The 16,170-nt window shown below is 44.0% G+C and overlaps 1 protein-coding gene across 1 annotated transcript in view; it reads right to left on the reverse strand.

Annotated features, from left to right (window-relative positions):
• Positions 1-8,158: 8,158 nt before the first annotated feature.
• The window catches only part of PLB1 (phospholipase B1), a 79,812-nt gene continuing 71,800 nt past the window's right edge, over positions 8,159-16,170 (reverse strand). The window contains 5 exon segments of the mRNA XM_015857533.2: positions 8,159-8,941; positions 9,431-9,505; positions 12,982-13,077; positions 14,268-14,372; positions 15,680-15,761. Of these exon segments, the coding sequence (XP_015713019.1) occupies positions 8,723-8,941; positions 9,431-9,505; positions 12,982-13,077; positions 14,268-14,372; positions 15,680-15,761 (577 nt within the window). The 3' untranslated portion in view covers positions 8,159-8,722.

Raw genomic sequence — 16,170 nt, forward strand, 5'->3', positions numbered from 1 at the left:
AGCATCCCCCTTCTTCTGGGTGACAGGCTGCTGTCCTGGCCACACTTTGAGAAAGAAAAAGCTTTGAGAAAGAATTTCTGGGATTTTGTAGGGCCCAAAATAGGGAGGGCAAACAGGTGCAGAGCGTATGCAGACAGCTGCATGAACGGCATGAGCAATTTCTTCTCCTTGGTTCCACTCATCCCTGTGATCAATCTTTTAACCAGAAGAAGTCAAGGAAGGGATAAAGGAAGGAAGATTTATCTCCTAAGGCACAAAACACAAATGAAGCAGACAGCAGGGTGGATGCGAGGCTTCAGACATTCATTTTTGGGAACGGGTTAGGATCCAGCTCTAACAGGGTGAGTCACCAGGCAGCCTGCGGCTCCAGCCCTACAGCTTCCACCTCTCCGTGCATAAAAGTTGCCAGCATCAAATGCCAATCAAGTGGGCACAGCAGACTTAGCTGTGATTGCATGAGATCATCCCGGAGGATCAGCTCTCTGGTAGGAGTCAGCAAGGGTCAGAAATGCTGACAGACACTTCTCCATTGCTTTCTAGTGAGTGCTGTGAGCCACGTGAGCCCAGCACACCACAGCTGCCACCTGCCAGGCAGCTCCCTTGGTGGCACGGAGCAGTGACACATGGCTGTTTCCTGGTCCGTGAGGTGGGTATTTCAGGACACAGCATTTTAAATAACTGTTTGTACAGGAACGGCTCACTGCCATGCACTCATCAAATGCTTCTGAGGTTACTCAGCGCCACAGGAACACAAACTAAGACCCCACCCACCTCCATACCCCGCAGCCTGGGCACCACAGGTGGCCTGCACCCTGCCACAGCTCTTCTGGCAAGCACAGACCATGCCAAACAGATGAGATGAAGAGCAGGCAGATCATTCTGACCAACTTCGCAGTGAAGAATGTTTGGCCATTGGCAGGTTTAGAGAGGCCAGGAAAACAAAATCGGGTTCCATTATCAGCAAGTCAAATTGGAGTATTAGGAGGAGCACTGCGAAGATTGTATCATGGATTTCACAACATTTGGTGCCGTTTTACACAGCTCTGTAATTACGCGAAAATTGCTACTTTCATTTAAAAGCAAAGAAAAAAATGTCTCCACCCTGGAAAGTTTAAAAGACTTTCACCAAAACATCCAAATCCAAAAAGCAAATAGGAAAGAAGCACATCAAAGTAGTTATTAAAAAGCCCGAATCACTCAGACAACCCACGATGTGTGCTGGTCTGAGCTCAGCTGATAGCTGCTGGCTGCTCAACTGCAGAAAATGTGGTTTTCTGGAGGGAGAGGCGACCAAGTGGGAGTATCTGTTGTTAAAAGATAAGAGTCAAGTCTAGTGGCAATGTGACTGGGAGGAAGGAATATTTCCAGTTCTTGCATGTGTTTGGTGTGAGAGATGGAGCCGGGAGAGATGCCGAGAGCGAAACCTTCTAAATCTTTAGTGTCTATCTTTGCCCTCTTTCCCTATCTCTGCCTGTGTTCCTTATGCACCACCACACAAGTTTTCAGATATCTGTGAAACGCATCACTCACTGGGATGGATGGATGTCTGCAAGTCCACATGCATGTGTTGTAAATGCCCTCAAGCTCTCCACCACCTGAGGCCTGGTATGAACCAGGAGCCACCGCACACAGGAGTGACACTGCCATTAATTCCCCCTGATCCCCCTTTAATCACCCAGCAAGCAGGGCCCAGCGCTGAGGCAGGCCTTGCTGCCTTGTGCTGCAGCAGTGCTAGGAAGCAGCAGGACCTGATGATGCAGAGCTGTACAGTAGCAGGGCAAAGCGAAGACTGTAATTAGGAAACCACTTGGTTGTGCAGCAGGCGCTCTAATGAAAGCAGCCAATGGGACCAGCTGACTGCATTTGCATCGACAGCAGCCTGCCTGCAGCATCAGTCTCTGTCATCTTTCCCCTATCCAGCACATTTCCTGAATGCTTGGAGTGAAGCAGTCTCTCTGCACCACACAGACTGAAACCTATCCTTCAATTGCTCCCTGAAATCTGTTCTAACTCACACAGTGCAATGGCCACCACGTCAGGATGGGACTCCACACCTTTATTTTTTTCTATTTTTTTCTCTCTCTCTATTTTTTTTTTCCAGAGTATTCTGCACAGTCTGGCTTAGAGAAGCCAATAATTTTGCTGTAAATGGTGACCAGTTAAGCCTCTTGCTTTCAGCTTAGCTTTCAGTGCATAGAAGTACGTACAGGAGGAAGCTTGCCTGTTCAGAGAAGCTGTGGGTGCCCCATCCCTGGAGGTGTCAAGGCCAGGTTGGGTGGGGCCCTGGGCAGCCTGAGCTGGTGGGGGGCAGCCCTGTCCAGGGCACAGGGTTGGAGCTGGGTGATCCTCAAGGTTCCCTCCAGCCTAAGGCATTCTGTGATTCTGCTGCCCTTGCTGTGCCAAGCCTGAGCCTGCAGGATTTTGGCTCTCCAGGGCTCCCATCTAGCAGCTCGTACAGCATTACAGATGTACTGCTCTTTTAACCAGCAAAGAAAATAAATCTTCCTTGCCATAAATGCTAATGTTCATGCACAAAGAAGCTCAAAGTGAGGCTACGGGGAGAGAGAAACATTCCCCATGTGATGATTAAAGTGCCAGTCCACGAGCGCTGACGTCAGCACATGCTTTCAGGGCAGCAGAGCACTCTGCATTTATCCTCTCCTTGTTTGTGCTCCATCTGGACAGGTTCCAGTGGAAAAAAAGAAAGAGAGAGAGAGAGGGAGAGAGGGAGGGAGAGAAACAGAGAAGCCTTTCTGATACATTCCTGGATTCCCTCAGTTTCACGCATAGAGAAACTCAGAAGCACCTCACGCCTGTTTGCCTGGTTCAGTGAGATAGAAGAGCCCCAAGGCAGCTGACGCTGCAGGCAGATCGAGTTCTAACCAGACTGTTGCAGCAAGCAGTCAGCTGGTACAGCTCCAAGGATGACCAAAGAAGAGCACGCTGCTAAATAACGTCATTAAATAACATTATAACAGGATTGGATAATTTGCAGAGGCGACCCTGTTTCCAATCAAGCAGATTCATTCCAGCTCCCAGCTGCTTTTGTATAAAATCATGGTGGTTCAAAGAATAAAACACTTGAGTGAGCTACAGGTTTCTACTAAGAACGGCCTGGTGGGAGGAAGCAAAGGGCAGCACCAGACTGCAGGCTGCTGCATGCAGGCTGGAGGATGAGCAGATGGCCCATCTCATGGATGGAGCAGCAGTTATGGAGGCTACAAGCTGAGGGCATGCTGGTGAAGATGCTGAGAGGCAGCTTTATTCGTGGAAAGATGCTTCTTTTCTTTCCCCTTTTTTGTTGGAATCAGTGAGGAACATTTTACCGTATGGTCACACAAGGGCTGCAGCTCTTGAAGAGCGGTGACATGGCACAGCTTCATGCTGCAGATGGCTGAGGATGCTGTGGTGCCAGAGCCGTGTGCTGGCACTGCTGAACAGTGTGGGTGACATCGCACAAGGGCAGTCTCAGTCTGTGGTCACTCTCAGAGGTGGCAGGGCTGAGTAGCACCAACAGCTCAGGTAGGTCACTGCAGGGGGGGGCTGTGCAGGAGGCTGTCTTGCAGGCACTCATAGCAAGTCTGGATTTACTGCAGCTTTTGGAAGAGCTTCTTTCTCCCTGGACACGTTGATGCCTTGGTGTTAGTTCCTGCTTCAAAAATCAGGACAGCAATGTTAAAAATATATCAAAAGGTTCCAAATCTGTATTATTTTTTAATAGTATGGCTTTAGCTGGAAAATAAATCAAAAGGCAGATATCCTATGCTTCTGAATGTTCTGAAACTAAACAGCTTTTCAAGGAGCTATATAGCCTTGCAATAACATTCTTAAAGGGAAAATTTCACTTTGGGTCAACTTTTTTCCCTTTCCCACCATTTCTCTTCCAACAAGGAAAAAAATGGAAGGCAAACCAACCAAGACCAACAATGCGAGAAAAAAAAACCCATTTCAGCAACATCATTTCTTCCCAGCAGGACTTGTCATTTTCAGAAGAATTCTGTCCGTAAGGACATACCTCCCCCATTCAAACAGATCTGAGATCAGACGCCCCAAAGCCCCAACCCTTCCTGCTCTAAGCAGCACATCAGGATCACTCCAGAACAAGATGATGCAGAGCCCATAGCCTTGCACTCCATAATAAATGCAACCTGGGTCCCACTGAGTGCTTGCTGTCCCCATGTAGCTCTGGAGCACCAGGGCCGGCCTGGATCATGGTGTCCTGCATGCTGCAGAGCTTGCTGCGCCCACTGCTCCTCCCCACTTGTACAGGCTGCTGCTGTTTTGCTGAGTTTGCATTCAAGCAGGGAAAACCAGGCATAAAACTGGCACCGCCACCAGTCTGCTCCGTTGGTGATTGAGTGATAAGTTGTGCAGTGGTTACACAACCAGGTCGTGTCTGTGGAGCCAGGGCTTCTTGTGTTTAATTTCCTGCTCAGCCACTGACTCATCACCTCGCCTGGGGCACATCACTTCACCTCTCTGCACACACATTTCATCCTCTTTGGGGAAGGTGTGGGGGTAATAAGGCTGTCTCACAGGAATGCTGGGACATTCGAATTACCCTCATGAATATTTGCAAGACACTTAACACGGTGTTTCAATAAAGGCACCAAATATTTCACTGTACAATAAGTAACAGCCAGGAGAATGTCCAAATTGCCAGGCTGGTTCATTTGCCTACTGCACACCACAGGTTTCTGGCAGCTGTACTGAAGGATGCCTTGGGGAGGGGAGAGGTGAAGAGGTTGTTGGACTTGTGCAGCAGCAGCAGGAAAATGTCAGCTCGTGCCACAAAACAGGTGTGTGGTGGATGGATGTTATGCCATGGGCCGAGAAGCATTTGTGTCATTTTCAGCCCAGACTCACAGAAAGCTAGCGCAGGTGACTTTGAAAGGGATGGCATACAGATGGAAAGTACATTCAGCAAAAGCTACGTGATTTCTTCAGAATCCATTGTCAACTTAAAGGACTTGGCAAGCACTTAGACACAGGAAGTTCTGCTTTCACACATCCCCAGAGGTGTTATCTTGTTGCTTACAGTGAGCACCTCCTCACTGGGATTCACTGCCCAGATGTGTCAGAGCCTCAGATTCCCAGAAGATCTGGAAGGGATATTCAGGGTTATTATATTATTGCTGTAGTCACATAATTTTACTTTGGGACATTAAGGAGCTGCTGCACTCCAGGCCCCAGAGGCTGTTTTTGCACATAGGTGAGTTTGAGGGTGCCTACACCTGCAGTGTATCAAGTTGTCCATTGCTGATGGAATGATAGGAACCCAGCAGTGAGCCAAGCCAGCCTTAGGAATGTTCAAGGTATATATTGTCCAACCTACCCAGCTGCATCCTCCCCACTTATTTCTAGCTCCTGTGTTTTACTTTGATCTGAAAGGTGTTTCAGAAGATACCCACAGGCAACCTGTCAAGTGAATGCAAATCCCTAACAAATGCAGAGCTGCTGAGCTCGCCAGCACCTGTGACTGCCACAGAAGGCTCTGGCTACAAACCTGAGCTGATGTGACAGCATTGAAAACATTTTGTCTCATTCACCCGCTGTGAACTGCCCAAGGCCCATCTTCCCTGCTGCTTTTGAACTGCTGAGCAGCTTTGGCTGCTCTTTTGTTTTGGGGATTATCTCCTATTGGTACCTAAACTCATTGTGGCCCTCAGGTGGTGTTTCCAGTCACCTAACCAACACAAAAGGTAGCAAAAGGGGTTTTGTTTCCTTCATGCCTAGTTTTCATGACAAGAAGGAATTTTAAAAAATCTATGACAGTTCTAACACATACACTTTCAAGGCAACAGGCCATTTTTCTCCTTCACATGCATAAGTTACTAACACACTGTTAGGTGTTCCTAACAGTGGCTGGTTTCTCCTTCTGAAATATCTCACCCCAGGGTCAACCCATGGATGGTGGCAGAAGTCCTCTCCCGCCTCTCACTGAGCCACATCCACACAGTACTGTCAGTCCAAAGGGATTCTTAAAACCTTTTAGTAAGGCAGCAGAGAGCCTGGAGAGCACAAAGTACTCTACCACTGAAGCACATTTGTGGACCCCATACTCAGTCCAACAGAGGATATGAGCACATTTTCATGTAATATCTGGGCCAGTTGCTGACGATTACATGGAGATACTTGGCATGTGCAACATTAAACATTCCAGCTTCTTTACCTTTTTCCACCACCCTCTTTTTTGGATACAGCCTAATGCTGCTAGAAATAATATTCAGGTCTCTGGATGAGCAAACTCTGTACTGAGGATACAAATAGTTTTAATGTTATAGTTCTCAGGAATCATGCTCAGAGACCTGTGACTCTCAGAAAACATGTTTCCTTTCAAGTAACTTGTGAGCCGCCTCTTGGATGGTCGTTCTTCCTGTTGTTCCCAAAGTCCAAGATACAGCGAATATGAATAACCCAACAACAGCACTGTAAGAATCCAGGGCTTCTCCATCAGTAGACAAAAAGGACAGAAGTTCAGTACAGCTGCTGCCTAAGCTGTAGACAAACTGCCAACTGTTATTAGGCTCTGTCACTTCCCTTGAAGATCAGATCAGTTTACACGGCCAGGCAACAGCACAGCACTTCTCACAGCAATAACTCACAATGGTCAGTCCCTTGGTCAACGATTGTCCATGAGCACCAAGCTGCAGCTCTCCCTCAGTGGAAGAGCTAAGCCAGTTTTCAGCAGACATACGAGGTGCTTTTCAGCAGCAGGTGAGATCACCACTGTCTAAAGTAAAATCCTGGGCTTGAAAACCATCCTTTGCATGGTTGTTTGTTTTGTTTTGTTTTGTTTTTTTTTACACAGACTTGAAGTTCCTCCTGTGCCTCCCTTCCTTTGTGCAGCAGTAAGCAATCTGCACCCAGTGGTGCAGCAAGGAAACATGCCATGGGGCAATGAAACCAAGGGCGTGTTATTAAGGAAAGAGGGAAAACAGACAACTAGCAGACAGGATGCACAGATCCTGATTTAATGCTACTCTGAATGCAGACAAAGATCTGGACCTAATAACTTGTCATTCATTTCAACTTAATCCTTCCTCTACTTAATGAGTGCTTGGCATCGGTATTTTCAAGGAAATAATTTTGCTTGTGAAACAGCTGCAAACAGCACGATCCTTGCTTGTTTTGTTTTTTGTTTTTAATTGTATTTTGAAATGCCCATGCAGTTCATTACATTCCTCGGTCCACACCAGCAAGATGCCAGAAAACATTTCCACAGGCTAAATAAGGAGCACACAGTTTCCAGTTCCATCTCCCATGTGCTCCTGCTGTAATAGTGTAGTAGAGCTGCACCCAGAGAAACAAGAGGAAAAGGCTCCAGTTGCAGAAGCAGCACAGAGCCAAGATAGTTTAAGCTCAACAGGCTCAGTTCCCAAAAGCCTCAGTAAAGGCAGCATTTCTCATAAAGCTTCAGGAAACTGAGTATCTGCAGCACAATCTTGTGGCTAGAAGACTTGTGAGAATAACATTCAGGAATGAGATTGTCACCTTCATGACCCACTGGGATATTTGCTCAGATCCTCAGCACCATATAATATGTCTGAGGTAATGATGCTGTGGAATGTGCTGGAATATAGTAGATGTCTTGCATTACAAGGCTGTGTTTGCTTCCAATAGTTGAACTAAATAAATACCAGCAGTTCAGACATCAGGTAAATGGTTAATGACGCACACTGAAGATGGGGACAGGAAGAGCAGCAGAGATGAGCTGTTTGAGCTTATGCGTGAGCCACACTGCAACAAGATACAGGTGCTTCTGTTTTGCATTTCAAATGTATCTCTGTTTGGGGCTGCATATATAGCCACTGTGCTCAGACGCACCTGTGGATCTGATTTATGCAAACAGCAACCCTACCACTAATAGTCCAACTTTTGAGAGCAGATCAAAGGAGGGATTAATGGAGCTACAGCTCCTGACTGCACACGTTGTATTTCATCCATCTCTTTTTATCTTGGACAGAAGAATAACCGAAACAGAGTCTGAATACCTTCTATGTTTGTGCAATAACTAGATTTATGAAACCCAGAACACTTATTTTTTCCCTGAAACAGTTTTAATTTTCAGCTTGTTTGCATTTCTGGAATGGAAATGTAGAAATCTCAAAAAAAACCCCACCAAACCAAAGCAAATAAAAAAGTCACACCATTACAAACTACACTTTAGTTTCAATAAAATCAAAAGTATTTGGCACATGAAATAAAGGGACAACTAAACACATCACAGGTCCCACGTAAGCCAGGCTGTTCTGTCACATGGTTGATCAGAAGGTGCTAGAGGATGTTTCCTTGGTGTTGCACTTCCCTGTAGGTTGTAGTATGACCATAGTGCCTTCAGCACAGTGATCTGACTGGAATCTAACATGTGAAATTGCTACTTTTCTTCTTTATCACACCTTACCATTGGGGAACACCAGGTCACAATCATGGACATCTAACTTTTATACGCAGAGTTTTGCAGGAAAAAGGGACAAATAAGGTGCAAAGGTGCATGAGTAAGTCCTATGTACTATTCAAGAAATTGAGAAACACATCCCAGCATGAAAAAGCTTTAACATTTTGAACTCCATAGTTCACCTCACTGATCTGCAGCTGCTAGACCTACAGTGCAGTTCTGATCAATAGCAGTGGGTCCCAAAATTCCTGGGCTAAAAATGAAGCTTGATGAACGTCCAACTGTTCTTTAATTCTGCAGAGACAGATGTTTGCTCCACTGGCTTTACAGAGATGTCGTTTTCATGTTCTTTTCTGCATCAATCTCACATCGGTGTCTCCTGGCTCTTCCTGACACGGCCCAGAGGAGCAAAGAACCCACCAGGACTCCAGCTACTGCCGCCACAATGACAGCCCAGTAGGGGACTGAAGGTTGCGTCTTCTCCAAGTTGAGAGCTGAATTCCTGAATCCACTGTTTCTCAGTGTGGAAAGAAAGGGTTTCTCCTACAAAGGGAGATTAAAGGTTTTACTGACCGCAGACAAATAGCAGGCAGTATTCAGACAGCATAACATCCCCCTTCTCAGAGAGGAGAGTCAATTTCTAGACAAGCAATCTACTGTTCAGCCTTCTGCCTTAGCCCAAACTGTTTCCTGCCCCATGGCCTGAAGTTCCTCAAAGGAAAAAGAGAAGCCGCCTCAGAAACATCAGTGATGGCTCCATTTCCAAATCTGTTTGCTGCAGACAACCAAATGGAAATATGTACACTCATTAAAACTGGCTCAAAGCAGAGACTTTCCACTGCAGTAAGGATAGATCTATGGCATTAAACCTGTAGAATTCCCAGAGTGTAATAAACAGCAGCTTATTTTTTGCTATTTAAAACCTTTACAAAGATATTCTTGAAAAACAAACAAACAAACAAACAAACAAGAAACAATCGGAAAAGAGGAAAACAATAAATGTGGTTAAAGGAGAGTACGGCCTTTACTTACAGGGTTTGGACACTTGAGTTTCGATCTGTCATAGGTAAAGTTGTTGTAAGTCTGCTTTTCACCAACTGGTTCCATCTGAGGAAGAGAAAAGCAATAGTAAGCAGTGAAGATGTTTTCTTCTCATACTCCTGACTTGTGTGCCTACAAGCTTTTATCCAATCTTATGGTGCCTGCAGCAATGAAGAAACGTGGGAGAAGGTGCATCATAGGAGAGTTTCCAAACATTTTAACACTCAGGAGCTGAAGACATTGAGAATCCAACTCACTGTCTGCAGAAAAAGAACTCAGGAAGCAAACTGAAGGAGAAGCCTTTCCTGCTTTCACACCGAGTGCAGGAGAAAATAGCTCTGACTACCGCATACTTTAAATATTCTGCTACAACAAAGCAGTGCACTATACACCCAGTTCTCCCACATGGACATCTCAAATGACAGTATAAACCACAAAGAAAAAAAAAATCGCATGAGAGATGTTAGTCACATTACTAAGCACGGTACTGAAAGAAAGCAGCTTAGGTGTCATGGTGATGGAAGTGCCTCTAGAAATGATGCAGAGTTGCACAGGCAGGAGGAGACAGTACAACCCTTTGCAGTCTACACTCAGACAAGAAATCCCCGGGGAGTTTTAGCTAAGGCCAAGTTCACCAGACTGCAAGAAGTTAATTAAATAGAACCTTTTAGATCATCGGTTGTCAGCTAAGCCGTATTAACTGACCCTAGGCTCTCCCTGAGCCCATTTCACTTGCAAAATAAAATATGTCCAGGCTAATGGCACAGTACCTGTGGATGGCTAGGAGTGCACATGCCATGCGTTACCATAGTTAAGCTAACCAGTAGAAGCTTGATCAGTCATGTTGACTGAAGCATTTACAACTGTGTATGGACTTGCCTGAAGCAATGACCTGAGGGCTGGCCCAAAGGGAACTGCAGAATTGTCACCCAGCACTTCTGGGTATACAGCACTGAGGGCAGCTGTTGCTGCTGCTGTCATCTGTACACGCATCTACTGTCTGACATGACTAGAGTGTCACCTGTATGCTGGAGAGAAACAATACCCTAACGAAACCAACACGAGATGAAGAAAACGTCTTGGTAAAATTCCAAAATTTCTCTGGTTTCTTAGTACAAAATAGAAATAGACACAGAAAAAAAAAAAAAAAAAATCAAAGGGGAGAGATGAACCAACACAAGATGAAGAAGCTGATGCCTCATGTATTAAAGATATGAGGAGAAAATAAATCTAAGAAGCATGGAGAATATGAGAAGAAAACCAGAGGGTAAGGTTTTACTGGTTGTCATGAGGTCCTGTTGTACACCTATGAGTCCTAATCATTTGTTCTGCCTTCTTGCTAATGTTGTGGAGGTGGAATTTGCTAGTTTCATTGCATTTATAGTGAAAAACTCAAGTTCTGATGCAATTATTTGAAACATACGTGGCTCACTTTTTGTGTCTGCAGTGTGACTGGTTAGTTGTAGATAACTTAACACTTTCTGTGCCAGAACACTTGACAAGGGGTCTGGCATAACACCCAGGCAAAGGAAAATAAGGTGCAGAATTCTATAGCCCATCCTTTTCACTTTGGTTCTATGTGATGCATACATCAAGAGCATCATCTTCTAAGTTCTGAAGATGACAGCATCTCCATAAATGCACAGCGCAATTTCTGGAAGGCACATGCAGATCCTCTGGTAGCATGTAGCAAACACAGAGGCATAATGCAAACTAAACACACTGTCTGTGTGCTCTTCTCCTGGGTCAGGGGACTGACTGGGTAGATTTGGGACTGGTAGGAGACTGTTAAGATTAAAGTTTTCTGACTTCACAAGGTATAAAGAGTACACTTTGCTTTGCATAAGGCAGAAAGGGCAGAGAGCATCAGAGTGAGGAAGAGGCTCCTTAAGCCATCTCCATCCTTTTATACCCACAGAATGGCCAGGCACAGTCTAGCCCTTTGTGTGGACTGACAAGAATACATGTCATTTGGCAATAAGCCTACTTCTTGCTGAGCTCTTCAGGGAACAGCAAAACAATACGGCCTTACAGTAAGCTTGCACAACCTCTCCATACATGGACAGAGAGTGAAAAGAAGGGATGTATTACAAGAAGTAGATTTCACTAGGAACTAGTCTGATCAACATGAATTGACAGCTCTGTGGAAGTGAAGAGTTTACATTACTAAGAATCTGATCCCCAGTATGCCGTAGGAAGATGTGTCAATATTCTTATATGTGGGAAATGAGTGACAGCCTGGACAGAATAAAACTCCAGTGGCAGAGAAAAAGGATTGATGTGATTCAGGAATGAGTAACGCCTAATAGGAATATCATGTGGCAACAAACCCAAGTTAAGGCTACCACATGCCCAGATATTGCCTCTTTTTCTTTGGATCTGCAGCTATGCACTACTTGAATGTTATTTACATTTGCCAGGGGATTGATGAACCACAGTGAGCCTTGCTAGGACTACTATACAAAGCATCCTACTAGGCTGCCATCATCTGGAGACCAACACAGTGAAGCCTGATGTTGAAAAACAGGCCAGATTTGTTGTGTGCACAAATCAATTACTCAGCACAAGCACACACATTGTTTTCCATAACCCTGGACTTAACAGCTTGTGTTATAGTGAGCAACTGCACAGATTTCTGCCCAGGATGTCCTTGTCCTTGTGCTGAAGTTCCTTATGGAGTACGTTGTAAGCTCCTTATCTTGCTCAGTTTTTTACTTAAAATGCAAAGTTTCTCTTCCATGTATGTCTGTTTCTTGCACAAACCAGGACACAGCATTTCTGCTGGCACAATGTGTTTGAGAGCTTGTGTTAATGAGACAAGAAGAGGAAATGTTGCTGTGGCATGAAAGCATCATGGTCTTTTTTTGACTATAGGAAATAACATCATTCCAAAAGTGGCTGTTACCTTGGAGTTACCAAGTCTAGCATATGCTTCTTATACACTGTGCCAGCACTATTCAAAAACTGTTTCCCTCAAAATGACAGAAGGAACATGACTGCAAGCAGAGGAATCAAAGGTGTGATTTCAGTCCTCCATTAGCTTCAGTGACTCTAACAGGATTGCCTCAGATATCTGAGTGGATGGTACAACACTTTTAATGGTAGGGAAAAAGAAGAAATCGATCACAAGCGTTTTCATAATAAGTCTAGGAGATGTCAATGAAGAAAGGTAAGCTCATTGAACAGGCTTTTCCAGGAAACATACAGGACTGTATGTTTAACTGGGCTGATTTTTGCCTTAGTGTATATTAATAACCAAAGCAGAAAGGAATTTTTCTTCAGAGTATGGTGAAATACTCAGAATTTCTCATAAGCAAAGGTGATAAGCAAAAGGTTATACTGTTTTAGGCAACAAAACCGCTGTCAGTTGTGTTCCCAAGCAATGCAGACAAAGAAGGATCTCAGAGTTCAATAGTCCTCCTCCCGTTAGAATAACAGTTTCATCTTGTTTGCTGTTTTGTTTCACACCAATATACTTCCTCACAGTCTTTTGTTGGGACTCCTACAACAAACACATTGGGATCTATTTAGCAGCCTCTTACCATATTATTCCAGAGAGCCATAGCCATCTCAGCATAGCCTTTTTCACTGAAATGAAAGCAGTCTGCAGCAAAGAAACTCAGATCTGGCTTGCCATTCTGCAATAAAAAGCAAAATAAAATCCTAAATACATTTCACATGTTAAGATTTGATATACTGTATCTGAAAGTGCACTGTACTTGCCATGTCCACTTCACACTTATCTGCAGAGAAGGACCTGGGTGTCCTGGTGAACAACAGGTTGCCCATAGGCCACCAATGTGCACTTTCAGCCAAGAAGGCTGGTTTTATCCTGGGGTTCACTTCAAACAGCAGAGTCAGCAGGCTGAGGGAGGTGGTCCCTCCCCTCTGTTCTGCCCTGGTGAGGCCACAACTGGAGTTATGTATCCAGTTCTGGGCTCCTGAGTTCAAGAAAGACAGGGAACTTCTAGAGAGATTCCAGAGGAGGGTCACAGGCTGAGTGACCCGGGGCTCTTCAGCCTGGAGAAGAAGAAGCTGAGAGATCTTATGAATGCTTATAAATACCAAAATAGCTGGAGACATGTGGATGGGGCCAAGCTCTTCAGTGGTGCCCAGTGACAAAAGAAGGAGCAGTGGGAACAAATTGAAACAGGCTGCTGAGAGGCTGTGGAGCTTCCTTCTGTGAATTATCCAAAACCCACCTGGACACTTTCCTGTAGGGAAATGTACTGTAGGGAACCTACTTTAGCAGGGAGTTGGACTAGTTTATCTCAGAGGACTCTTCCAAAACCCTGCGATTCTGTGAACTTCCTAAAGGCAATCTATGCACATTTTGACACTGCAGACAAAGTTAGGTACTCATAACTATGCACATATTATTATACTTTGAGATCTCCTGTGTAATGCATCCTGCTCAACTTCACACAGTAACTTCCATAACAAATCTAGACTCATGGTTAAACCAATAGTCACAGCTCTTATATGGACCCAGCCATAGACCCACACTCTACCTTGAACAGATTAAAAAAAACTGTTTACTTATCTTTGCTGGATAAGCTTTCACTATTCGGATTCTTTCAGGTATTCAAATCTGTGCTGGATGTCAGAAAAATATAAAAAACTGGGGGATTATCCATCAGGGGCAAATGTCACTACTAAGGAAAATACACCTCATTACTACTAAAACTGTGACCGTTATTTGGACTGGCAAAACCAAATAAGGATGCTATAACAAAAAGATGAGTAATATGCAAAACTGAATGGTTCTGACCAGGATTCATACGAAGATACTGGTCCATGCAGGATGGAAAAGAAAAATGAGACTCACACTGTCCAGAGGCAAAATGGTGTTTCGGAAAAACGGCTGCACAACAACTGCAAAGTCCTCACGCTGTTCGTACCGACCGCTGTTGACCAGTTGTAAGGCTTCAGCCTGTGGGGAGTTACATGGTTGGAAACAGGAAAATTACATGCAAGAATCATCTACCATTTAACAGCTATTGTAAAAACATGGATATTACATTTTTTTACAGCATAGGTTGGCATAACTTCATACAAATCCTGCTAAATAGTACTGAAAGGTTCAGAGAGTGGCAAAGAAAATAATTTGGGAGAGATTTTCATGAGAAAAATGTGGAGAAGCTAAGACATTTGGAAAAGTGAAGTTGCTTAATTTTGACAAAAAAAAATGGGTTGTACTTATAGAAATCAATAGTTCCTAAGAACAAGAAGAAAAAAAGTACAGAGAATTAGAAAAAGGAAAAAGGCCAAATTTCTTAGAAGAGACAGGTGATTGGGAACATGAACTTGAGATGTTTGGAACATGTGAAAGGTGTACTGGAAGTAAAATAAAATAGAAGCATTGAAAAACACCTGCTACTTTTGAAAACTGCCTACAGACATACACACTGCCATACAGATAATAAAGCTATCTTCCTAATACTTTCCAGCTTATGGGTATAAACACTAAAGGTCCTGGTTATATCCCAGAACAGCTCTAGTACCAGTTCCCTAATAAAGAAAAATGTCCACATGGGTCAGTTTATGTGAGTGTTTTCCAAGATGGATTTTTTGAGCTTTGTGAGATCCAACAGACAACATCTACTGCCATAGAAAGAACAGGAGGACTGGAGAACATACTGTGATCTGATAGCGATCCCTGCATTCACAGAACTAATGACGGAAAAATCTTCTGTTCCAATGGCTATTTATAGGCCTTGTTAAACTGGAGTGAATCTTAAGCTGGAGGCTATGAAAAGGTACTCTCAGATAATGAGTTGCCCCATAGCAAGCTGAGCGCTAACTCTCAGCCTATGGTAAAAGAAAAGAATATCAGGTTAGTTTAATTCATTTCCTTTGCCAAGTGTGATGACAAAACTGACGATGGAAGTTAATTTCTTATCCTTGCAGTAGCATGTCAACTCCTGTGAGCTATCCATTGCATTTGTAATGAATGTACACCAACAAAACAGCCGTCACCAGCAAATCCTTTCCAAATGTCCAAACAGCAATGGGAAACACAACTAGCTGAGCTCAGAACTAAGCTCAAAACGTTAAGGCAGAAAGTCTTGCACTGCTGCTAATCGGCTTGCAGGCTATGCTTTTAATTAAACTGTAGCCAAGCTGTTTCCCCAATCACTCCTCTCAGTTCTGAGGTTTTGAGTGAAAGAAAGGTGACTGAAGGAAGAGGTAAAAAAGAAACACAAATGAAGACGACTAGTTACAGAATCAAATTGTTACCTGAAAATCTCTGTTGACTCTCTTAATTTCTTGTAGATCAGAAGAATTTTCTTTGGGGTTTAGGAAACATGGGCAAAGATTCCTTTAATGAAAGAAATACTGAATTTAAAAGCCAACATAGAATAGTCTGTGCAGCACTTCAGTAATGTGTCTGGTACAAGAAGCTCAGGATAGCTGCCCAAAGCTTACAGGCAGGAGAACCTCCTTGCTGACTTAGATGTGGATACATCAGGAAATAAAAATTTTCACTGAACACCTGCCACAGCCACTAAGTCTGAGTAAAAACACCCTACACATAGGTGTAGGAGAGGTCCAGAAGTCTAGAAGTTTAGAAAATAAATCATTTGTGTGACTTGACTCCTCAGACTACTGTGTTTCCTTCTCTTACTCTCACATCAAGCTGTAACTCATGCTTCATTGAAATGTATTCTCTAAGAAGGAATTAATATGAGAACATCAAGCAAGTCAGTTGATTCACTAATATTCCTTCT

This window comes from Coturnix japonica, chromosome 3 (genome assembly GCF_001577835.2).
Source record: "Coturnix japonica isolate 7356 chromosome 3, Coturnix japonica 2.1, whole genome shotgun sequence".
Classification (NCBI taxonomy): Eukaryota; Metazoa; Chordata; class Aves; order Galliformes; family Phasianidae; genus Coturnix; species Coturnix japonica.